The 26225-nt window shown below is 42.8% G+C and overlaps 1 protein-coding gene across 4 annotated transcripts in view; it reads left to right on the forward strand.

Moving 5' to 3' along the window:
• PLCE1 (phospholipase C, epsilon 1) overlaps positions 1-26225 on the forward strand; it is a 255192-nt gene that overhangs the window by 177010 nt on the left and 51957 nt on the right. For 2 of the 4 annotated variants that reach the window (XM_005884057.2, XM_014531564.1), the window contains exons 5-12: positions 2971-3229; positions 4277-4482; positions 13260-13935; positions 19153-19335; positions 20712-20829; positions 21638-21791; positions 24369-24491; positions 24577-24713. In XM_005884057.2, coding sequence (XP_005884119.1) covers positions 2971-3229; positions 4277-4482; positions 13260-13935; positions 19153-19335; positions 20712-20829; positions 21638-21791; positions 24369-24491; positions 24577-24713 — 1856 coding nt within the window. The remainder of the gene's footprint in view (positions 1-2970; positions 3230-4276; positions 4483-13259; positions 13936-19152; positions 19336-20711; positions 20830-21637; positions 21792-24368; positions 24492-24576; positions 24714-26225) is intronic. The other 2 variants (XM_005884058.2, XM_014531565.1) reach the window with 1 other exon arrangement.

Here is a 26225-nt window from a genome sequence, read left to right on the forward strand (position 1 = left end):
AGGAAGCAAGCCTCATGTTCGCTTCCAGCTGCCTGGCTGCCGGCCGCCATCTTGGCTGACAGTTTAATTTGCATAGGATATGCTGATTAGCCAATGGGAAGGGTAGCGGTCGTACGCCAATTACCATGTTTCTCTTTTATTAGTGTAGATTTATACCAGGCAGACACAAATAGAATAAATATTAGAAGGAAAGATACCTAATGTTGTATGTGGATGGTAGATCTTTGGGTGGATTTCCTATATTTTTGGTATTTTCCAGATTTTCTACAATGATCCTCTAGTACAGCGGTTCTCAACCTGTGGGTCGCAACCCCTTTGCGGTCGAACGACCCTTTCACAGGGGTCGCCTAAGACCATCCTGCATATCAAATATTTACATTACGATTCATAACAGTAGCAACATTACAGTTATGAAGTAGCAACGAAAATAACTTTATGGTTGGGTCACAACATGAGGAACTGTATTTAAAGGGCCAGAAGGTTGAGAACCACTGCTCTAGTACCTTTATAATCAAAAAAAAAGAAATAAAAGTTTTAAAATAGTGTCAATTCTCAATCTAACAAAAAAAAAATTGACCTTTGCTGATGTTTGACTACTCTGTTACGGAAAGGATGATCAAGTAATGAGAACCATGTCTCATTCATTTATTCACTTCGTTTATTTATACCTCCTTTTCATGCCCAAAAATAGATTTTCACCAGCCTATAAGAAACCAGTTGTAGGACTAGCTGGACTTAATGGGGTGAAATGGGAAAAACTTTTATTTTCCTGACCTCACTGTGTTTCAAACCTGCTAGCTGGCCCTCCCTCCCTTGGCTTGGATTACACCGTGGGAGAGCCTGTCACTTTCCCAGCCACTGGTGTGGTTAATGAGCTGTTTCCTTCACCTATGCTCATGAGTGTGAATGAATCCCTGCAAAAAAAAGCAGGTTGTCTAAGAGTGTACAGTGTGACACCATTTATATGCAGTTTACAAAACAGACAATTCTACAAACTGCTTAATGATATATACACATGTTGTGGAAGTAAAAGACCTGTTAGGGAATGAGATCACTGCAGTCACAGCTGTGGTCCCCTTTGGTGGGGGAGAGGGGGGAGCATGTCCTCAATGGAGGAATCCACTGGGGCCTCAACCGTATTGTTGTTGTTGTTAATCCTCACTGGAGGATATTTTTTGCATTGATTTTAGAGAGAGTGGGAGGGGGAAGGTGGAGATGAGAAAGAGAGAGAGAGAGAGAGAGAAAGAAAGAAAGAAAGAAAGAAAGAAAGAAAGAAAGAAAGAAAGAAAGAAAGGAAGAAAGAAAGAAAGAGGAAGGAAGGAAGGAAGGAAGGAAGGAAGAAAGAAACATCGATGTGAGAGACCCACAGCAATTGGTTGCCTCCCATACTTGCTCTGACTGGGATGGGGAACCTGCAACCCACATATGTGCCCTTGACTGGAATCGAACCTGTGACCCTTCGGATTTCGGGCTGACGCTCTAACCACTTAGCAATGTTGGCCAGGACTCAACAGTATTATTAATGTTTTGTTTTTTAAACCAAGAGGTTGGTACATGGGTGTTTGTCACATTATATTTCTTTATTCTTTCAAATACTTTATATATTACATAATGAATTTTCAATCAGTTTGATATAAATAAAAATTGCAGCCTCTCAGTTAATTTAAAGCTTTGCCCTTTTCCCACATTTTGCAGCCCAACCAGTCTCAGGGAGCTGCAGTAGGATGAAAAGGAATGGTATATCTTTTCTCCCCCTCCCTCCACCTCAGGATCCTGCAGGAAAGGTGGACAGGAGAGCAGAGAAGGAAGCAGGGTAGAGGAAGGAGGAGTCTTACTGGACCGGAACAGCTGTAATCTGGCCTCGGTGTTCCCATAGAGAGAGCTGTATGGGGTGATTTGGGGTTTTTTACTAGTTATGCCCCTAACATCCTCCACCTCCCATGGCACCATTGCCTGGCAAGAGGCAATGCACCCTCAGTCCCCAGGGTCCAGCTCCGGAGGCCCTGCCCTCCCAGACGTTCCTCTAGAGTCACCTCATTTGGCAGGCGGACCTTTTAAGATAGTGCAGGGCCAACTGCCTGGCACAGTGTCCACTCCGGACTCACAGGAAACACTCTCAGACTTTGCAAATGCATGACACACCCACTGGAACCTTCTCCCTCACATGGCAGCTTCTCTTGTCAGACTTTCCCAGGCAAGAGTCACACACCAGTCTGTGTGATCCACAAACTACCCAGGACACAGGTCCACCTCTCCAAAGAGTCCACTTGAAGCCCCCAAACTTCGGGTGATGTTCCCTTTCCCCGTAACACTGATAGTATTCCCTACCCGGCCAACCAGATGCAGTCGTGGCTGGTGGTGGGTACAAGACCACTGGGGTGCAGAGCAGTTTCAGTGACAACCTGGAACCTCTCCTTAGCAGCAATTTCAAAATAGGAAAGTCCCATGTAACATCCTTTTATGCAAATAATACTTCAAGGTAATGTCCCTCAGGATGGGCCAGTGGCTTGATGTCAAAGCTGGAGTCAGTAAAAGCAAAGAGGCTGAAGCAGGCCTCACGTGCACCGGTGAGGGACTGTCGAATCCAAGGGTCACATTGAAAGGATCAAGAGGAGTGGATGACACATTTTCTGCAGGCAACCCTCCATCAATACTCATGTAAACACTGTTCCCCAGAGGTTTCCCTCTGGGCATCACTGCTAGGAAAGCTCCCACCTAAGTTCAGTGCCCACCTTCCAAACTGACGCCTTCCACATGGGTTTTCATTTGTATCGGTCCTGTCTCATTTTGTGTTTCAATTTATAAAAGTAATATTAGACATCATTTGGGGAGTAGATAGAGATATGGATCCTAAATAAATATCAAAACAGAGATAAAAAGAATGAATCTATATAGAATTTAGGCTATGTACTGTAAACCATATTATTTCTCCTTCCGTCTGAAAAAAATGTGTCATTTACTTGCAAATAGGTCAAGAAAAGTTTTAAAAATGTGGCAGTTCATGGACCAGTCTGACCTGGAGACCATGAGGAGTCTGAAGGATGCCATGGCTCAGCACGAATCCTCCTGCGAGTACAGGAAGGTGGTGACGCGGGCCCTGCACATCCCGGGCTGCAGGGTGGTCCCGTTCTGCGGGGTGTTTCTGAAGGAGCTCTGCGAAGTGCTGGACGGCACCTCCGGCCTCGTGAAGCTCTGCCCCAGATACAATTCCCAGGAGGAAACTCTAGAGGTGAGGCCTTTCGCAGTCCTCGCGATCCGGAGCCTCACTGCTGTCCCTGGCTGTCACTCATTTCAGTGAGGAGGGATGCCTCCGTGACCCCAGGGGTCTGTTGTTACTGCTGTGCAGATCACAGAGAACAGAACACCAACCGGCACTGTTTGGGGCTTAGTATAGTTAAGTTAGCTTTTTTTTTTTTTTAATTGATTTCAGAAGGGAAGGGAGAGGGAGAGGGAGAGGGAGAGGGAGAGGGAGAAAAACATCCATGATGAGAGAGAATCATAGATCCACGCACACACACGCACTCCCTCTCGGTGGCAGTGGGAAGACTCTTCTAAAACGTCAGCCTCTTCTATGTCACCTGGTCACAAAGGTGTCTCCTGGTATCAGGGAGACAGCCCCTGACGGGTACAGGCAACTCAGCCGGCTCCATCTCTCGGCTTATTTAAGGGGAATGAAAGTGTAAGAAATGAAGGAGAACCCTGAAAGCAAGTCCCCCGGCCGCACCCACACCAGCTCCCTCGTGCTTCAGAAGGAGGGAACACCACATCTCAAGGCCCCGCTGCAGCAGGGGGTGGGAGAAACTTCCCATCAAGACACAGAGGACAAGAGTGCAAACATGCCCAGGAAGCCTCTGTGTCACCTTAGGACACATGGGAAGTAAAGCAAACGCCACCTTGCTCAGTGATTTTACCTGGTTCCAGAGTACAGTATACTTTTTCATGGTTTTTCTCAATTCTCCCTGCCCTTCTGCGGTGAAGTGGCTAATCTCTCTAGGGAACCTTGGAATAATATTGCTTTTTGTGTTTTCAATCCCAAGTGCAGTGTTAGTTCCTAGAGGGACTAAAGTTGTCTTAGTGAAAACAAGAGTAAGTTTTGATAGTTCATGTGGTGAAAGGGGAAAAAATGTGTTTCCTGGAGGTTCTTGTTTTTTCCCAATAAAATAGGCACAAATACCATTATTTATGACTATTATGATTTCATTTCTCTAGTCACGTAGGTTATTTAGATGTACTGTATAACATCGCAATAATCATCTCTTGGTATATTTTTCCATAGTTTGTAGCCGACTACAGTGGACAAGATAATTTTTTACAACGCGTGGGACAAAATGGCTTGAAGAATTCGGAAAAAGAGTCCACCGTCAACAGCATCTTTCAGATCATCAGGAGCTGCAGCCGCAGTCTGGAGGCGGAGGACGAGGACAGCCCCAGTGAGGGGAGCGGCTCTCGGAAGAACTCCCTGAAGGACAAAGCTCGCTGCCAGTGAGTTTGCATTTTAACGGGAAGGAGGGTGCTCATTGCTCCTTCTTCCTACTTCGGTTTGGTTTCAGGTAGATGCCTAAGAAAACCTACCTTTATCAGTAAGCAATGCTTCTTTCTCTCCCATCATTACCAATTCTGAATTAGAATGTTTTTAATATATTTTTATTGATTTCAGAGAGGAAGGGAAAAGGAGAGAGAGTTAGAAATATCAGTGGTGAGAGAGAATCATTGATCGGCTGCCTCCTGCACACTCCACACTGGGGATCGAGCCTGCAACCCACGCATGTGCCCTGACTAGGAATCAGACTGTTACCTCTTAGTTCATAGGTCAACGCTAAACCACTGAGCCATACACGCTCGGCAAGAATTTTTTTTTTTTTTCTAAAACATCTTTATTGCTATACTAGAGGCCCAGTGCCTGGCCCAATCAGGGCTGATCTGGGCTAGGCCTGTTGGGGGAGGAGATGGCGGGAGGTTGGCCGGTTGGCCATACCCCTATCAGGACCCAATCAGGCCGGCCAGCTGGGGGAAAGGGCCACAGGCGATTGGCCGGTAGGACCCCCCCCATTGGGGTTGGGGGCCGATTGGGAGCAGGCTGGCCATGGGGAGGGGCTGTGGGTGGTGGGCCGGCTGGCCACGCCCCCGAATGGGGTGCGTGGTGACGATTGCGGCCCGCACCCTATTGGTGTGTGTGGGGTGGCGATCAGGAATGGGGCTAGCCGAGGGGAGGGGCTGCGGCCCAATCTGGGTGGTGGGGGCCCACCGGTGGATGGCTTGCCAGGGGGAGGGGCTGCAGGAGGTTGGCCACCCTGCCTTGCCCCCTATTGAGGTGGGAGGTGTTTGATCAGGGGCGGGCTGGCTAGGGGGAAGGGAGGAGCTGCATTTGGCTGGCGGCCCGCTCTTTTTTTTTTTTTTTGCAACTTCACAACTTTTATTTGTGGTGCCTGTGCTATGTCTCGAAAATACCTTCTCCCCCTGCCCCAGACAGTGACAGGGAGAGAGCAGCAAAAAATAGAAGACATTCCTCCCTATTGCACACGGACCCTATATACAGGCCCACCTGGCCCAGGCCAGCGGGATGCTTGGCACATTCTCGGATCCCTGCTCAGGGACGGGAGGGGTGACTGGTGGCAGCACATGGGAGAGGGGACCTCCGGGCACTGGTCCTGGCACTTCCTGGTCCTCGGTTCCTTCCTGGTCCTGTCTGCAGCCCAGATTCCCCTACCTGGCTCAGCCTCCTGTCTCCATCCTGGCCTCAGATGGCCCCCTTTGCTCCTGGGGGCTCTGTCCTCCCCTCCCAGCCTGGAGGTCCCAAGGGGAGGTTATGGCTTCTCAGAGACTCCCCAGCAGCCCCGTCACTCGTGTTCAAAGAATTTTTCTTTTTAATTTGGCTGCTTTGTTCTAAAATTACTGCTTATAATCTAATTTCTTGCCATCGGTTAGCCCTCTAGAGCAGTGGTTCTCAACCTTCTGGCCCTTTAAATACAGTTCCTCATGTTGTGATCCAAGCATAAAATTATTTTCATTGCTACTTCATAACTGTAATGTTGCTACTGTTATGGATCGTAATGTAAATATCTGATATGCAGGATGGTCTTAGGCAACCCCTGTGAAAGGGTCGTTCGACCGCCAAAGGGGTCGCGACCCACAGGTTGAGAACCGCTGCTCTAAAGGAAACTAGAGTTACCCTGCTATTTCTAAAAATTCAACCAATTAAATTTCAGGATTAGAACCATGGTCCCATTTGTTTATTTCATAGTTGCTATGTAAATAGTTTTTAATAATCACTGCGTGGAACACAGGAGTGGTGAGTATTAACATTTTTAAATGAAATATAGTGATTTAGTAGGGGTAGAGTGAGACCTAGATAGTATTTTTAGCAGCTTCCCCCAACCTTTGAGTGATTCTAAGTCAGGTGGTCAAGGATCTCGCTTTCAGAAACACAGCTCTGTGAGATTGACAACCCCAGCTTTGCAACTGTTTAGTTGTCCCAATTGCTATTTTTCAGCAGGCATTGCAATCTAGCCAGATGTGCTTACCCACAACCAAATGGAAGACCAGAAACCAGGGGGGCATGCGTTGCTTCTCTTCAAGGCCGTTTAGTCACGGTCAAGCCCATCTCAAATGGCAGAGCCTGGCCCAGCTGGAGGAATGAATCCTTCAGCACCTCCAAAACTGTTAGGTCTACTGGTGTTGGCATCTTTGCCACGAAAGGTTTTATTGTAATCAGTACTCATGAGTCAGACCTTGCCGTTGTCTTAGGGTCCTTATACGTGTGTGTGTGTGTGTGTGTGTGTGTGTGTGTGTGTTCGTAAGCCATTGCTTTCATTTTGCAGAGTCTTTCCCGGTTGTCTGTGTATGTATGTGAGCCTACGATGGGAAGAGTGACAGTGTTTTCAGAAAATAATTTATTTGGAATTGGAGTACTGGATACTTAGACTCAGTGGTGAACACAGAAATGAATGCTTTGTATCTGAACCCCTAATGCTATCATGTTTTAAGGAGGTAAACCTATATTCCAGATTTCTTCGGGCCTCCTTCCAGACCTCACTTCCTTGCTCATTCCTCCACAGAGGACTCAGGTGCTCAGAGATGAACTGTTAGTGCCCTCACCAGTGTCCTAGCCCTAAAGCTCAAATGTCTCACAGGTAGCTTTCTTTTAAGTTTGTCTCAGTTCAAAGATTACTTGAAAGTTTTCTCACTAACAGTGTGTTGACATTAGTATTATACATATATATATGTGTGTGTGTGTGTGTGTGTGTGTGTGTGTATGTATATATGTATATGTGTGTATATATGTGTGTGTGTATGTATATAATATATATATATAGCGCATCATATATGTGTTAGCATATACAGTATCAGGGGACCACCTACAAATAAGCACATGTCTACCCAAGGAGCGTCTCATAGCCATTTAAGGTCTTAACCTCTATCTACCTCTATTAACCTGTGTAGGTATCTATGTATATATCTACCTCCTTCCACAAAAAAATTTGTAGATGCCTATGAGAATAAATATAAATAATTGAAGATATTAAGGAAAATAAGTTAGGGAGAAATAATACAAAAGTGTATGCTCTACATTCTTTATAGTGACTTAATTTTGTTCTGAGATTCATAATGGCCAGAGGGAAGATGGAGTCATGATTTATCACAAGTTTCACAATATTTGTAAGAAAAATCAAACAGACGTTTGGGAAAACCTTTTCTTCATATTGAGATGTGGCAAAAATTCATTCCTTAAATCCTACTGTAAGGGAAATATCATCCCTGAATAGAAAAAATAATACATTTCGTATGGCTCTTTTTTTATAACAACCTTTACTTGTTTGGGGGTAGGGTGTTAATTAAACGTGTCCACCTTTCTAAAATACCTTCAGGAGTGTTACCTTTGGTTGAGCCTCAGAGACCAAGCCTCTGAGCTTTCCCTTCGCCTTCACCATCTTTTCCTTTAGCTGGGGGTTCCTTCAAGTGATAAATTTCTTACCTAATCCTGTCACCTCTCATGACATTTTTATTTCCAGCCTTCTGTTTATTCTCTTGTTCTCTTCCTAACGGTTTTATCGTCTACATCCTAAGAACATTTCTCTTCCGCTTCCCATTTTCCAGATCCTGCTTCTAAGCACTCTTAGGAGGAGGGAGAAAAGCTCAAAAATGTAAATATTTCTTTTACAAAACCTGTGAAGCCATGTTGAAATGCTCACATTGTAACCTCTGTGTCTCAGTACCAGGAACAGTTTCTTTTCCCCAAGTGACTGCGACTCTGAAATGAAGCGCTGGACACACGAGGCGGGCGCGGGGTGTTAGATAAAGTCACTGAAAGCAGACCAGCAGGCACTGTTTCCAGGACTTGGGAATCCATTCTGGGTCCAGAGCCTCATACTGACGTTGTAAATACAATCCTGACAATAATGACATTAGTAATATTTAACATGCTATTATTTATGGAGAGCCACTTTTAAGAAACATTGTCATAATATTTTACATATGTTACATTATTTAATCCTCACAGCAGTTGCATTTTCCTCGTGATCTCTCCCCCAGCAGGGCCAGGATGTAACCTCAGGGTAACGGGCTCCGAAGTCCACACACCACCCAGATATGATTTAGAAGCTGCCGGTTGTTGAGGAAAGTGCTAGGTTAATTAAAAGCAAGAACTTGTCAGAAGCAAGCTTAAAAGTCTGGATGTTATTAGAGAGCAGCTATAGTTAGTCCTTTGGAAAAGGTACACATTTTCTCTGATCTTACAAAATTAATTTAGGCTTATCACCTGATGAAGTATGTTCATGTAATCATATTAACTTTGTAGGAAGTCATGAAGGGTTATTAAGAAAATACACTTGTTCCCTAATAGGATATTTTCATCAGGGAACATTAGAAAAGTGTTTATCCATCAATTTATGGTTTCTAACTGGAGGCTGCTACAGAAGCCCTCGGGGGTGGGATACAAACTTTCCTTCTCTTTTTACTCCATTGTCCTCTCAAGACATATGACTTATTTGACAAGGTAGTTTCTTTACCGGTATACCACATCTTTGACATTTAGTTAATGTTATTTGGTTCCTAAATAAATCTTTAAGTTCCACCTTATTCCTTTTTGTAAACCCACAGAAACGTGTCTCCTGAGAGGGTCTGGTACAGAAGTGCATAAAATCCACTAAGAGACAAAGCTGCTAGGTTCCTTCTCGAAAGGAACTTATTTCTTTACAGACAATTGTCAGTTTTATCTGGGCGCTGGTCCCTGGAAGAATGCTTTGTAATGGAATATTAACACTGAGCATTCGTTCTTTTGTGAAAAGAAGGAAGGAAAGGAGGGAGCGAGGGAGGGAGGGAGGGAGGAACTGACTCCAAGAAAGGGTGTCTATACCCTCTCCCAGCTCCCACCATCTCTGAGCAGCAGAAATGGGCTCCAGAAAAACTTAGATCTCACTCATTCATGGATAATAGAGACCATTATAATCTTTTGAACAATAATAGATACAGAGGCAGAGCTGCCTCACACAGATTGTCAAACTGCAGCGGGAAGGCCGGGGAGGGTTGGGGGGCAGGAGGGAGGGGGGTAAGAGATCAACCGAAGGACTTGTATGCATGCATATGAGCATAACCAATGGACATAAGACACTGGGGGGTAGGGGCCCTTTGTAAGCTTTAAGCAATAAAGAAAAAAAAAAAAAAAAAAAGAAAAGCTTAGAGTTTTCCTTTCCAGACACTATTCTTCATAATTAATGCTTGAAGGGGTTTTTGTTTTTTGTGTGTGTGTTTGTTTTTTTGGCTGGAAAATACTTGATTTAGTTCAGAACTCAAACTAAACAAAATATGGGAAACACCATTTATCTTGCTAAATGAAAATCAGAAATTTTAAGTCCAGCTTAACATATGTTGTATTTCATGGGTACTAACACTTCCCAATTGAATCCTTTTTGTACTTTAAAAACAAAACAAAACAAAAAACAAAAATGATGACATGGAGAATGTGGAAATGGTTCCAAAGAAAGGAAATAAAAAGATTAAAGGGCTTGGATGTGGTCTAAAGAAAGCCCCTCTAGAGGAACAGCTGGGCCGGGTTAGGCTCAGGAACGGAAGTGGGGAAGGAGAGGTGGGAGGGAAGAAACCTCCGTCTTCCTATACTTAATCATAGTGGTATACTTCACTGAGCCAGATGCTGTGCTGTGTGCTTTACGAGCATTATTTTATTTGAACTTCATCATTTATCTGTGAAATGGGTATTGTCTTTTTGCCAGTAACTGATAGGTAAAGTGAGGCTCAGAGAAGTTGAGTGATTTGACTAGGTCACCCAGCAAATAGGTGGTGGAGCTGACCATTAGACGTAGAGTGATTCTAGAGGGCGTGTTCCTAATCACATGCTATATGTGGGGGGCCTGGGCATCAGTATAGTATATGTAAGAGGACACAAGTATTGGTTTTCCATTGTACTGAGAGCAGTTTCATAAGGATGGAACTAAGTGTCTACAAAGGACTTTTCTTTCTTTCTTTCTTCACCTTTTTATGTGGAAATGGAACATTAAGTGCATAAAGTAGAATGTATTTTTGCACACAGCAACCAGATCTCGATTTCTAATAACTTTCTTCAAGAGAAGAAAGCAAAGCTCCTTAGAGAAGTGGCTGATTCTAAGACAGGGGCTGGAAATACACAAGATGAGCCAGGAACATGTTGTTGTGCCAGAAAGTAGAGATGTGCTTAGAAAAACAACAAAACAGACTGTCAACATGACTTACCCCCGTGGACGCTGACCTGGCTGAAGGAGTGTTGGTCATGGGCTGTTTTTTAAAAAAGTACACGAGCCAACTGCAAAAGCTCCCAATGGCCAATTTGAGCAAAATAAAGTAGCATTAGATTATAAACTAAAGTGTTAAATAAATATGCACGAGTTCCATATCTATAAATGATAAATAAACAAATGGGGAAGAAGGGATAATTCCAAATAACTTATTAGATACTCTGCCCTGTAGGAGGTAGAGCATAACTCCTCACTCCTTACACGTGGGCTACGCCTAGTGACTTCCTTCCAAAGAGGACAGTATAGAGAGGAAGTTTTAAAATAAAAAACAGCCCATGACCAACACCCCCTCACCCAGGTCAGCGTCAACGGGGTAAGTCATGTTGACAATCTGTTCCCTGGATATAACGTGATGAGAATGGCACTCCCTCTGTGGGCTTCCTGCCCAGAACCTCGACCCCAGTCTACTTATAAGAAAAATATCAGGCAAATTCTAATTGAGGGACATTCTACAAAATACCTGAGCAGTGTTTCTCAAAACTGTCAAGATCATCAAAAACAAGGAAAGGCTGAGAAACCGTCATGTCTAAGAGGAGCCTAAAGAAATAGGACAACTAAATATAATGTGGTGTCCTGGATGGAGTCCTGGAACAGAAAAAGGACATGGGTAAAAAATGAAGGAAATCTAAATAGAGTATGGACTGTTGTGAATAGTAATGTATCAGTATTGGTTTATGAATTGTGTCAAATATACCATCCTTAATATAAGATGTTAATAATAGTGGAAAGTGGATGCGGAGGTATACTCTCTTTGCAATTTCTCTACATATCTAAAACTATTCTAAAATTTAACATTTCCTTAAAAACTAATGTATTTGAATAATTATCAAGTAAATATGTACATAACTACCACCCAGAGTGGAAACATTACCAGCTCCCATAAACCCCTTATTTCCCTTCTTAATTATGTCACTAATTACCCCCCTAGAGAAAAATTCACTGCTGTCAATTTTATGATAATACGTCCTGCTTTTCTTTATAATTTTACCACTATTATGCATTTCTACATTTTTTCCTGATTTAGAAATTTACATGTATATAAGTGCAGTATTATTTCTTGTGTGTCTTGCTTACAATTTGCCCAGGTTGTTGCACATAGTTAGCTGTTGGGTGTTATTTTCATTGCTGTGCAGAATTACATTGTATGAGTACACCATATTTTATTTATCCATTTTATCATTGCTGGACATTTGGGTTGTTTCCAGGGTGGGTAATCTGAAAGGATATTCTCACCATCAGATTTGTGAGATCTCCTATAGGTTTCTTTCCTTTTTTTAAGGATATCTATCTATGTGAGGCGAGGAGGAAGACCTGCTATTTGGAAGCAGGACTGGGATCTTGCTCGAGGACCAGAATCTAGACTGAGTCCAAGAAGCCCAGTGCTGCTGCTGCTCATGCTTCCCCAAGAGGCAGTGGGCTGCCCAAGTGCCTCAGGACAATGGGAACATTCCTTCCCAGACATGTGTGGACCTACTCCTTCTCAGTTTTACTCACCCCTTTGCTTGTAATGTGTATGGGTCAAACAGCAGAAACCTCGCTCTTACTAACAATCCCTCGTGCTTTGAAGAGAATGAATCTCTCTTGGGCATGTTCCTACCCAGGCGACCAGATAGAAAGGAGGCAGTGATCTCCCTTGCCTTCCCCCCTCTCCACCCTCAGGTTTTTCTTGCTCTAAAAACACAGGTTCCTCACTCAGGGAAGGAAACATGCTAACTTTTCTAAGCAGACAAGTCCTTTGTGTGCACGCGCGTGTGCACACACACCCAGTGAGAATCTCAGGTTGTGTCAGGGAGACCTGTTTTGCTCCTCTGGCCGCCATGACTCTATTTCCCAACGAGTGTCTTTGAACTAATTGTGTTTGATTTTTAACAGAGGCTCTTCTCAGGCCAGCTTATTAAGTCTTGGTTTGCCTACGTTAGCCCTGCTGTATTCAGGTCATGACTCTTGTTAATGATCAAGTTTTAGGCAAAAGAACCTAGTGATGAAGGTTCCAGGCTAAAGAGTCAGACAGACCAGAATCCTGCCTCGGGTAGGCCTCTTCTGAGCTTGGTAACCTGGAGCGAGTTACCCACCCCTTCTGAACCTCAGGTGTCTTCGTAGGATTTTTAAAAAAAAATAGCAAGAAACCTTACTTCGAAAGTAGGGTCAAGTGAAAAATGTATGTAAGAATATTTAACACAGTTCCTGACACAAGGGGGAAAATGAATACATAATGATGATTGCTGTTGACATTAAAATACATAACTAATCTAGTAATTTCTTTCCTTATCCCTGTGTTTATAATATCACTATATATAAGGTTTTAGAATACAAAGATAGCTATACAAAATTACTGTGACTTTTAGCATTTTATGTTTTCTATGCTAATTTGAATTCATAGTGGAATAAAAAATGCTGTCCAGTGTCAGTGAAAGGCTTTGTGTTGTTCTCACTTCTGCTTATAAGACAGGCCAAATATGTATCTCTTTCCATCAGGTTTGTAATTGGAGATTTGCTGGATACAGAAAATGACATCTTTGAGCAAGCCAAAGAATGGGACCCTCATGGATTAGAAGAGCCACAGAAGGCCTTTGACCACGGGATAGAGCTCATCCCATGGTACGTGCTGTCCATCCGAGCTGACGTGCACCAGTTCCTGCTGCAGGGGGCCACGGTCATCCACTATGACCAGGACACGCACCTCTCTGCCCGCTGCTTCCTCCAGCTTCAGCCTGACAATAGCACCTTGACCTGGATAAAGCCCACCACGGCCTCCCCAGCCAGTGCAAAAGCAAAACTTGGTATGCCTACTGCCACGTCCGAGCCTGGCAAATTCCCGTTACTGGGCAATGCTGGATTAAGTGGCCTGGCGGAGGGGGTCTTGGATCTGTTTTCCATAAAGGCTGTGTACATGGGGCATCCTAGCATTGATATACACACTGTGTGTGTTCAGAACAAACTGAGTAGCATGTTTCTCTCGGAGACTGGTGTGACACTGCTCTATGGACTTCAGACCACGGACAATAGATTACTGCACTTTGTGGCACCAAAGCACACAGCTAAAATGCTCTTCAGTGGATTGTTGGAACTCACTAAAGCTGTGAGAAAGATGAGGAAGTTCCCTGACCAAAGACAGCAGTGGCTGCGGAAACAGTACGTCAGCCTCTATCAGGTAAGGGGTGTGACCTTCCCTCTCTCCTCAATAGCATCATTCTCCAGGTATAAATCTTGGCAACTAGACCACCAGGGCTCATTCTCCCAGCTCAGTCACTTCCTACCTGAGTGTTAGTGGGCAGCTTTTACTTAGCCTCTCTGTGCTCAGTCTTTATCTATAAAATGAGAATAACAGCAATACCTATTCATACGGTGGCTCTAAGGTTTCATTGAGTTAATATGTGTAAAGGCATAATGTAAATTCATATATATAAAGGATATTGGCTCATAGTAAGTCCTATTATTATTTGGTATGAAAATAGTGACTGTGGTCATTGTACCTCTCACATCTGGAAAGAAACCAGTTAATGTAAAAGCATTTTCCCTTAAAGTTTCCATTGAAAGCATTGTGATCTGAACACTTTTGTTATTAATTAGGGACTGATACATTGGAAACCTTCGCTTTGGGAATACAAATCCTGCTCCACCACCTAATATGCTACGTGACTCTTGGGAAGTTATTTAACTGACTGTATTTCTAACTATAGAACTTCTAAGGTCAACAGAAACTTTCCCAAGTGTGGGATAACTCACGTGGAGTTCCTCCCAACAAGGTTCGCAGTGGAAGCAGCTTTGGGAGGTAGTTCCTCACAGTCGGCTGCTGAACCTGAGTCTCTCATTAACCCTAAATTATCAGGTACGGTCACACCCCCCACTGTGTTCAGGACTGACAGTGGGACTGGGCTGAAGGCGGTGGTGAGAAGAGACACCGTGCTTGTGGAGAAAGCTGGGCAGAGACTGGAAACAGTCACAGGCCCCGCTACAAGGCGACACTGTAGATAGCATTGTCAAACGAGCTGTATCAAAGCAATCGGTTTCTCTTTTTTATGTTTTTCTATCTCTGGGAGAAGGGGGGGACTTAACTTTTTTACTAGTGTCACAGAACAAATAGAACTATGACTTAAAGTACTAAAACGACTGATTTCACGTACTTTCCACAGTTCTAACATGTTTCTGACAAGTAGACACATTTCCCCTGCGGGATGTAAAGAGAGGTGCATATAATTCTCCTGCTTTCCCGCTTCTTCGTGCCCATGCAATACCTCTGAAGAGAGATCATGTCCTGAATAAGTACCTTGATTAATTAATTAATAAGCACATAGGCCTACATACACGGGTATGCTAATGCTGCACAGCACAAAGCCAGTTTTAGTTAATTCATCTAAAGTGGGAACCAGAATACCTGCTTCCTATCTACTCCACAGGGAGCTTTCAATGCTGTCAGCTGCTTGGAGGAAGGGTCTTTAGGAGCGATTATGAATATTGATTTTTACTTAAAATCATTCCGCAGCCTTATAGAATCATGGAAATCCAGTCAACCTGGCCATAAATTATCCAAAGTCTTTGAGCTCAATTACAACCACAGGCACAAAGCCTATGTGATTTATTGGCTCCATTTGTTTCCTTCCCAAGCTTAGAGCATAAAGTAGCTGAATTAACCCATAAAGTGTACTTGGTTTCTCAGTTTTTACTGAAAGAGGCACCAGCTCAGACCATGAACAGCTTATGAGAAGAAGGAAGAGGTGCTGCTAGAGCAAAGACACAGGAAGTGACCTGGAGCAGACAGTCCTATCAGCGGCAAAGGCAAACCCGGCTGCACCTCTCCCTTCCCCACCAAACCCTGGTCCCTCCTCCCTGCATGGAACCAAGTGGTTACAGTGTAAAGGCAAAACAACTCCATATATCTCAGTCTCTTCTGAAAACAGGTGATTTTCTTCCTCAAAACGTTGTTCTACGTGAACTGCCTAGGAAGGCAGGCAACATGTCTTAGAAATAAACACTAGAGATTTCTTGGTCAACAAACTGACGATTTTCCTATCATACAGACTTGTTCTCAGACTATCTTAGGGAACATCAAAATGATGCTAATTTGGTACTCGGAGAACAAAAGGTCAAATAGGCAGCATGCAAATGCCCCTCTGGGTGACTTATAATAAGGCTTAGCACATTTAAGGCTCGGAGGATTCCCAAGTACAAAAGAAACCTATTTAAATGTATATTTAAGTTAAAGAAATTTATTTTTAAAAAAGTCTTGAGTTCTTCCAAACTTCTTTTAAGGGCCCTGCAAGAGTATTTCTTTATCTCTAATTTGGGAAGAGCTTGTATGGAAAATAATATTTCTAACATTCGAGTCCCCTTGTGTGATGAATGCATGCGACGTTACCTTCAAATAAAAGTATTTTAATTTTAGTAAATTGATCTAATGGAAATAGTAGCAGGAGATAAAACAAAAGTCCAGAAGAAATAGTGACATTTGTAATGAAGCCTAGGAATACAGGAAAGTAAAAGAAAGTAAACCATACAGAGATTTGATGTGAAGTGTAGAGGAAAAACTAGTATCAAAAACTTTGGCTCAAGATTATCATGGGCAGAGGTAAGAACCCATAATCCTGGGTATTTGGAAAGATCTCTGGGAAGCTGAGAAGGTTAAGTATAGGATTACCAGGTAGACAGACTTCTTTGGTAGTAAGCAACAGAAACAAATCTGGCTATCTTCAAGAAAAATAAGGATTTATTCAAAGGATTAGATTAGTTTAACTGTCTTCAATATATCATGTGCAAAGATATGCTAAGAGGTAAAAGTGCATGAATATCTTTTTTTAAATATATTTTATTGATTTTTTACAGAGAGAAAGGGAGAAGGATAGAGAGTTAGAAACATTGATGAGAGAGAAACATCGATCAGCTGCCTCCTGCACACCTCCTACTGGGGATGTGCCCGCAACCAAGGTACATGCCCTTGACCGGAATTGAACCTGGGACCTTTCAGTCCACAAGCTGATGCTCTATCCACTGAGCCAAACCAGTTAGGGCATGAATATCTTTTAAGGAATCGATTTCCTGATCCTCAACTTCCACAAGAACTTTTTTCTAAAACTGAGAATGTACTTTCATCACAGTAGTCCTCCCAAATTAAAAATAGAAGGTGTATCCTTCACCCATCCCAAACAAGGTTATTGTTTTGTATAAAATGAAAGAAAGATTCTAACCACATTTCAGATTCCAGAACATCTCCTTTAAAGATTAAACAAAGGAATCCTGCCTTTTTCAGGCCTAAGATATTTTCGTTAAGACTAAAGTCTGGCCCATGTTGGGATGTTCTGATTTAGAGAAGCCAAAGCAGTAGAGGCAACTCATTTATACATAGGAGCTAATTGGGTCTATTACATTTCTCATTAGAGACTTCCTTTTTAGAGCAGTTTTGGTTTTACAATAAAATTGAGAGAATGGTACATTGATTTTCCATGAACCTCCCGCCAGCATGCATGCATAGGCTCCCCTACAGTCAGCATCAGGCACCAAAATGGTACATTTTCTTACAAAGGATGAGCCTACATTGACACATCATAATCACCCAAAGTCCACAGTTTACCTTAGTGTTCACTCTGGGTATGTTTACTTGCCATCTGTATGTCTTCTTTGCTGAAGTATCTGTTACGGTCTTTGGCCCGTTTTTTAAATCAGGTTGATTGCCTTCTTCTTGTTGAATGTTAAGATTTCTTTGTATATTTTGGATTACAGTCCTTTATCAGATGTTTCTTTTGCAAATATTTTCTCCCATTCGGTGGCTTGTCTTCTAATTGTCTTAATAGTATCTTTTGCAGAGTTTTAAATTTTAATGGAGTTATTAAATTTTAGAAAATGTATTAGTTAAGACCCATAGATAAAATTTTTACAAAATTTCTTTTGTATGTAGAGTATGCTATTCAGTAAGGTAGATAAAACCTATTTATGAAATTGGGTCATTGGCTACTTTGGAGCCAATTGTAGGGACCTGTTAGCCAGGACTTTCTTCAGCAAGCCTACACCAGGTGGAATGATCTCCAGCCATTTTTATTTTCGCATCACTGCATTCAAGATTCTTCTTCCAGGGAGGGAAGTTCTGATGGGTTTCTTTGGATCCTGTGTCAACCATTGGTCAAGGGATGTTAAACCCCTGACTATATCCAGGGGATAAGGGATAAAGTAAAATTGGGGTATGGTTAGAGAAAAGAGAAATGATTAATGGACGGGTATAAATCACAGATATCCACTACAAGAGAGCACCAAAAGTTTCCCACATCAAGTACCTAATTTGCTCAGCATCCTGGGATCCTGAACAGGATGCAGGAAGTGATAGGTCACAACTCAAGTCATAAAATCAGACAGTCATTGAACATTAGGAAGAAGGAGCAGGAGCGCACACACACACACACACACGCACGCGCGCGGCCTCTTTATTATTTACAAAGCAAAATCCATTTACAGCCACTTCTTTGGAACTACAAAGGAGGACTAGCCTTAAACATTTGCAGAAAATAAAGGTAGTAAATGGAAAGTATTTTTAAAAGAGCCCTTTTATGCAACCTGTGAGCTATCAATATCTTTAATTCATATGCAACTTTTTGTAGTTTTATTAACTGGGTTTCCTAACTTATAGGGAGAATTTTTTTACCATTATCAATTGAACTATTAATATTTAATTCAATAAATAAATTATTGCTGCTCACTGCATGTTATATGGCATTGCCTTAGGAGAAGCAGCTACTGTAGGTCACTGCCTGCCCTTCGAGTGTGTTTTTGCTGCTCACAGCATTATAATATGCCTGGTGTTCTGAGTTCCTGGGCGCTCTATTCTCGGATATTAGTCACTTGGGAGGATGGCAGCCCAACTCTTGAGGTGTTCCTCAGAACCCTCCAGAGTGAATTTTAGGTATGCCACATACCCTATCTTTAAATTAGACTGTCCCAAGCATCAAACTATGTGAAAATACCTAGAGTAAAACAATAAAAAATAAGGATTGATTTTACTTAAATAGATTTCACACACACCTAAGTCCTCCAAAGTCCTAATTTGCAAAATATATATTAATGAATTTTTTTGCAGTGGTAATTCTGTATATAACCTTGGAAAATGGGAAGGGAAATTATTTTTGTTAATACCAGTTGAACATGGCCCTATTAAAGCATGTCACTGGAACTCAGCAGGGAGGTGACCAGGACTGCAGCGGATGTGATGAAATCCCCCACAGAGTCCTGAGGATTAGAAAATAGAGCCACTTGGGTGGCCAGATTGTTATTCCTCAGTGGCTGCCTATGCTCCTCCATCCCTGGGAATTTCCTGGAAGCCATGCATGTATTTACTTCCCCATTGCTTGCTGTTCCCGTCTATGTTCAGCATATGGTTCTTCTACAGGAGGATGGACGGTATGAAGGCCCAACTTTGGCTCACGCTGTGGAGTTGTTTGGTGGCAGACGATGGAGTACTCGAAACCCCAGCCCTGGGACATCAGCAAAGAGTGCCGAGAAGCCCAACATGCAGAGGAACAACACCCTGGGCATCGGTACTGCCAAGAAGAAGAAGAAAATCCTTATGAGGGTAGAGTGTTACTTGTTTATTGAACATCAGACCCAATCATCTGGGACCATTGCATGGTCTATATCACCATAAATGATCTTAGGCTATTTGGATTGGGGACAACATAAGGCATCAAATAAATGAAGTACAAGGGTCTACCCAGCACCTCCTGGGGGCCACACCCAGTGCTAGGAACTGAGTCAACAACACCAGGAAAAAGTCAGGGTCCATAGATGGACACAGATGTGTTAACAAACACAGTGAGATCTAAATTAGTCATTGTTAAGCCGTCTGCAAAGTGCTTTAGGAGCGGAGAGAAGGAGGATATAGGGCTGAGAGGCAGGCAGGAAAGACTTCACAGAGCAATTGACATATGGGTCTTGAAGGTTGTATAGGAGTTTACCAAACAGACAACACAGGGAAAAGCATCCCAGGCAGATGAGGCAACAGAGAGGCATGAAAGATGTGGCTTGTTCATGGAAGCACATGTAGTTCTGAGTTTATGCTCCAACCTGGAGCAGGGGCTCTGTGCTGGGCGAGGAAGGGCGAGGAAGGAACGGGGATCAGATTATGAAGATCTCAGAGGACCTGCTAAATGTGTTATGAGAAGCAACCTAAATGTTCATCCACAAATGAGGATGAAGAAAAGGTGATGTAGGCATACAATGAAATATAATTCAACTTTGAAAAAGGAAGAAAATTACTTCCTATGCTACAACATGGGTGCACCTTGAGGACATTACCCTAAGTGAAAAAAGCCAGTCACGAAAGGATGAATAGTGTGTGGTGCCACTTACATGAGGTACCAAGGATGGTCCAGCTCTTAGAAACATGAAAGTAGAATGGTGGTGGCCAGGAGCTGAGAGGAAAGGGGAGTTGTTTAATGGATATAGAGTTTCAGTTTTACAAGGTGAGAAAGTTCTAGGGATTGTTGCACAACAAGGCACATATAGTTCCCACACTTAAAATGGGTAAGGTGGTGAATTTTATGTTATGCTTTTTATCACAATATATTTATTATTATTTATTACATATTTCATTATATACATTATCACTATAACATGATGATATATTTTCCCCAGGGTTGCAGATAGGAGGCTATTGCTGCCTAAGTGGAACTTTATCTGCTTTATGATTCTGTCTCTACGTGGAGATTCCAGGGATCATGTGCCTCCTTTTATGGGCCCCCTTCCCTGAGGAGTGCTGCTGTATAGTGAAAGACAAATGGGATAATATTCCATGTGAATACTTGGTCAGCCTTCACGTGGGTCTTTACTGGCTTCCCAGGGGGGAAGCAGCCTTGAAGGTGGGTCCCTCAGAAAATAGGGACCTGCCCAGACTAAAGCAGTGATGGAAGAGAAACACAGAAGGGGAACCACAGCGTTTTGTGTTCCCAGGGTGAGAGTGGAGAGGCCACCGACGATGAGATGGCCACCCGAAAGGCCAAACTGCACAAAGAATGTCGAAGCTGGAGTGGCTCTGATCCTCAGGACATTAACGAGCAAGAGGAGTCAGGTAAAGCAGCACAGTCCCAGCTGACATTTTTGTATGAGAAAAATACACATTGGTTTTAAATGGCAATTTAAGTGTGGTGGACATTCTTAGCAGAACTCTTTATCTTGTGAAATGTACTTACCTTTGTTTTAACTAGAAGATGGAACCCTAGAGGTATTTCTGCAAGCACTGTGTACTTGGAAGAAAATTCTCATCACTTACCCTGCCATTATTGATAGGGAGTATTAGCCATACAGGATACAATTTGATGGGCTAGACCAGTGATTCTCAACCCCAGCTGGAAAATAGAGCTTTTAAAAAATATATCTGGTCTAGCCGGGTGTGGCTCAGTGGTTGAGCGTCACGGGTTTCGATTCCTGGTCAGGGCACATGCCCGGGTTTCAGACTCTATCCCTAGTAAGGGGCGTGCAGGAGACAGCCGATCGATGATTCTCTTTCATCATTGATGTTTCTATCTCTCTCTCCCTCTCCCTTCCTCTCTGGAAGAATCAATAATAATAAATAAATAAATAAATAAGTAAGTAAGTAAGTATCTTGATGCCCTGTCCACGCTCCGGCCACTGATTCAGACGCTGTGCCTGGGACCTGAACAGCTGCATACTTTTTAAGCTTCCCCAGATGATTCTCATCTGTACCAGGGTTGAGAACCCTCCAGATAGATGAGTTCATTCATCCGAATATTTTGATGCTCCTTGTGTAGAAATTGCCTGCATAGAGTATGATTTGCTCAGACATCCAGAAGCATGTTTGTTGTCTTTGATTCTGAGGGAAAGGGGGTCATTGTCTCTTTTGTCTCTCCCGCTCACAGAGGCGAATGCCATCACAAGCCCGCCTAACCCTCTCCCTTCCAGAAGAGCCCACTCTCTGACCACGGCTGGGTCCCCCATCTTGGCTGCCGGGACGTCATCTCCCATCAGGCCAGTGTCCTCCCCTGTGCTGTCTTCAAACAAGAGCCCGTCCAGGTGGGGCCTTAACATGATAAAACAGCAGGACCCTCACGGCAGTCAGGCTGTGTAGCAGGGCATCTTCCTCCAGTGCTCTGTGGAAAAACTGTCTCTAGTTTTGACTTAGCAATGATATTGAGAACGGAAAGACCCCGAGTTTTTACATGCTCCTAATTTTCCTGATTTTATAGCCCTATCTTCTCATAATGCTATAATCGCTCCTAATTATTTGACACATCAGCCCCTCAAAGGGCAATAGCAGTAACAAAATCTGAGCTGTAATTCTCCAAATTAGCACTGTCCAATATAGTAGCCACTAGCCCGGGGTGGGGGGAGAGGGAAAAGCTATTTAAATTAATTAAAATTAAATAAAATTTAAAATTCTAAATACAATAAAAAAAAATAAAAGTTTCATTTCTCAGTCACACTAACCACATTCAGAGTGCCTCAGAGCTGCAAGTGGTTGGTGGCAACTAGACTGAACCGTGCAGATACGGAATCTTTGTATCACTGCAGAGAGTTCTAGTGGATGGCACTGCTCTAAATGAAGAATAAATTAAGTTTTAAAGTAAGCTGCTTGACCCTTTGCTAACGGGTGAAATATATTTAATACTCTTCTTATATATAATAAGCGCTACATGTCTAGAGAAATGAATGTATTACAGCAAGTCGGATACGTTTAGATCATTTCAAAGCTGGTGTTATAGTCAATTATTTTATAAGGTCCATGCAAATTACAGATTTGAAATAATATCTACCCTCTCAGAAGAAATAATATTAAAATGAAAGCCTTCCAAAGGAATCAGAAAGCCACACCATCACCCTCAACCTCACACTAAAGTTTAAGGAATGCAGAGATTTCAGACAGAACCAAGATAAAATAGAAACTTTGCTTTATCCGAGAGGAGAGTGGGAGGAGGAAATGGGTCTGTGAGGTACCTAGAGCAGTCCAACACACACACACACTACAGTAAATCATTTTTTAAAGGGAAGCATTCTTTCACAGTGTGAATAATGAACACAATATAAGCTTTATGCATTCAGATTTCTATACTTGGTGAAACTGGGCCAAGGGTACGTGGGAATTCTTTGTGTCACTCTTACAACTTTTCCATAAGTTTAGGTGTGTAACACATTTAAAAGCTACAAAGAATCAGAATTCTCTACATTATATTTCAGCCTATACAGCATCCTTGATGAACAAAATAGCCAAGTAACGGAGTAAATAGCCCTTCCCTTTATTTCAGTCACTCATGAGCAGGGAAAGGAAGGGCAGAATAAGAGAGGAAAATATTTTTAAAGAGGTAGAAGTAGAGAAACTAACATATCAGATGCAAGATCACAGATGGACCGGCACCACAGCCCACCAAGTGTTCTAAAACAGAAGGAAGAGACAAGGCAGAAGAAAAATCAGCCTGAATACTGTTCAAGGGGAGAACCAAAACTGAGCCCAGAAAGGGAAAGAGTAGACACATGGAGCTTCCTGAAGTCAGGGGCTGCCCTCAGACAGTGGCTAGACCTGGAACTAGAAGGAAGACAGAGACTTTCCTGCTTAAAGCAAGTGATAAACCACTTTATGGGATCTTCCTCTACCTGAACCTCCACCCTCTATTTCCCACACACGTGGACTATCAACAACCTTTTCCCTCAAAATAATACAAACCTAGCCTTTTGTAATACTCTTCCTTTAACCTTCAGACGTCAGCATAGAATCATTTTCCATTGTTAGCAGGATTAAGGGTAAACAGTCTATTTATTACAATTGTCTCTATACTTTCTTATATAAGTTGAAATATTTCTAAAGTGAAAAATAAAAGACAAAAATGAAAGAAAAAGAAAGATCTTGTTCATTGATTTGGTTAACAACCAGTCAAAACATTTCTCATACTATCCCGTCAGGGAACCAGTATAGAACGTTTAAAAAAAAAAATGTTGTGAAACAGCCAGACTGAAGTTTTGATCTAGTTGACTGATATTTTTATACTGAATAGATACAGCTTTGGCAGGTGCAAATATAATCCTAGACAGAGTTGGCTTCTTTCCATTCTTAATATTTTTCTGACTCACATTTTCCATTAGCATTAAAAGTCCTTCCCTGAATTCATCTAAGAACTGGTTTAAAAAGGACAAAAAGAAGATATTAAGACATTCAAGACATTCTTCCTAAATGGGTTTCTGTAATTCAGAATATAGGGGGGAAACATGCATAATTTTCCATAGGTTATAATCCAGTAGTTTGGGGCTCTTTTTTTTAAAAAGACTTTACTTCAAAGACACATTTACATTCCTCCCTCCCCACCCCCCACCCCCACTGGCCTGTGATTTAAAAGAACTGTTTTAATTAGTGGAAGCATATTAACCTCAGTCTTATGTCCTTATTAAATAGTCTGTAAACATGAAGCCGTTTCAATGTCCAATATGTTTGACCTCCTCTGACATAATACGGATTAATTTTGAGAGGAATGAAAATAGCCTCCACCTCAAATGACTTGCAGTCCATCTTTTTGGGCATATTGCTTAACTCGAGAGCATCCGTTGGGGCAGAAGGGCAGACCAGGGCCCGTCCTGCTGGTTAAGGCCATGTTTTTCTTGCAGTGCCTGGAGCAGCAGCAGCTGGCACGGCCGCATCAAAGGAGGAATGAAAGGCTTCCAGAGCTTCATGGTTTCCGACAGCAACATGAGTTTCGTTGAATTTGTGGAGCTGTTCAAATCCTTCAGGTATGGCACGCTTTCTTCTGACCCTTTGTCAACCCCACATTCTAGCAGCAGTGCTACATGCAAGGCGTTTTCATTCCTCACCCAGTGTAAGGAGCCGCAAGGACCTGAAGGATCTCTTCGACCTCTACGCCGTGCCCTGCAACCGGTCGGGCTCTGAGTCGGCCCCGCTCTACACCAACCTAACCATTGACGAGAACACCAGCGGTCTTCAGCCCGATCTAGGTTTGTGTAACAATTTAATCTTTCTCTCGGAGATCTTTCTATCGAATCACACACACCTCCAGCCTGCCTCCCGTGGCATGCTGCTACCTGGAGCATGGTGAAACATTGGGAGAATTTTTTTCAAGGTGTCATTGGCATTTGAGACGAGGAAATTCATCATTGTGTCCATGTATTTCAGGACATTTAACCAGTAGAGCCCTCCAGTCCTGCTGACCACCAGAACCCCTTTCCCACCCATTTCCACGTGTCCCCTGGGGTGTGGTGTGTCCCAGTTGAGAACCACCGGTCTCTGCCCTGCCTTCAGGCGGACGGGTGCTCATCCACAGGGTGGGGGCTGTCTGCCCTTTAGCAACGAGAGTCTGTGGTGACCTCAGCAGAGCACTGCTGTCTGGACACCCAGGACATTTTCCCAAATATGAAAACCAGAACGCCTGGTTCTGTCCCACTCACCACCACCAGCACCAGCACCACCCATGCATTTTAAAGGCTTTTCTTTTGCTCTTCTGTTCTTGCTGGGAAATATAATCACAACGAAGCAAAAAGAAAAAGAAAAATAGTCCTCTTTTATGCAGTTGCTTTTTAATTATTTAAAACCTATATTGTCCTTAGCTAAGAATATTAACCTTTTTCAACTTTAGTCATAAGATGTGCATAACTATGGGTTAGTGAATCAGTCACACTTTTTAAAAATTTAATGGGCTATTTTTTAAGAGCAGTTTTAGATTTACAGAAAAATGGGGGCAAAGAACAGAGAGTTCATGTATTCTCTCCCCACATAGTTTCCCCTGTTATTAATATCTTGCATATGTGATACAGGGAACCAATATCGATATATTATTATTAACTGAAGCCCATAGTTTGCATTAGTGTTCACTGTTTGTGCTGTACATTCTATGGGCTTTGACATAAGTATAATGACATGAATTCACCATTACCATGTTACAGAGAATAGTTTCACTGCCCTAAAAATCACTGCTCCATCTAGTCATGCCACCCACTTCCTTCTGACCCCTTGGCAACCACTGATTTTTTTAATTTTTTTTTACAGTCTGCACAGTATTGCCTTTTCCATAATGTCATATATTTACGATCACGCAGTACATAGCCTTTTCAGACAGGCTTCTTTCACTTAGCAATACACATGTAAGGCCCCTCCATGTCTTCTCATGGCTTCATAGCTCATTTCCTTTTATAGCTGAACTAGAGGCCCAATGCATGAAATTCGTGCAAGGGGCTCTGCCCTCGCAGCCGTGGCAGCTTGCCTTGGCCCTTGCAGCCCTGGCTTCATCCAGAAGATTGTCTGAAAGGACATCCAGAAGGTCGTTTGGCTGTCTGATCTAATTAGCATATTATGCTTTTATTATCTACACTAATAAAAGAGAAACATGGTAATTGGCGTACGACCGCTACCCTTCCCATTGGCTAATCAGCATATCCTTATGCAAATTAACTGTCAGCCAAGATGGCGGCCGGCAGCCAGGCAGCTGGAAGCGAACATGAGGCTTGCTTCCT

This window comes from Myotis brandtii, unplaced genomic scaffold (genome assembly GCF_000412655.1).
Source record: "Myotis brandtii unplaced genomic scaffold, ASM41265v1 scaffold810, whole genome shotgun sequence".
In the NCBI taxonomy this organism is placed as follows: domain Eukaryota; kingdom Metazoa; phylum Chordata; class Mammalia; order Chiroptera; family Vespertilionidae; genus Myotis; species Myotis brandtii.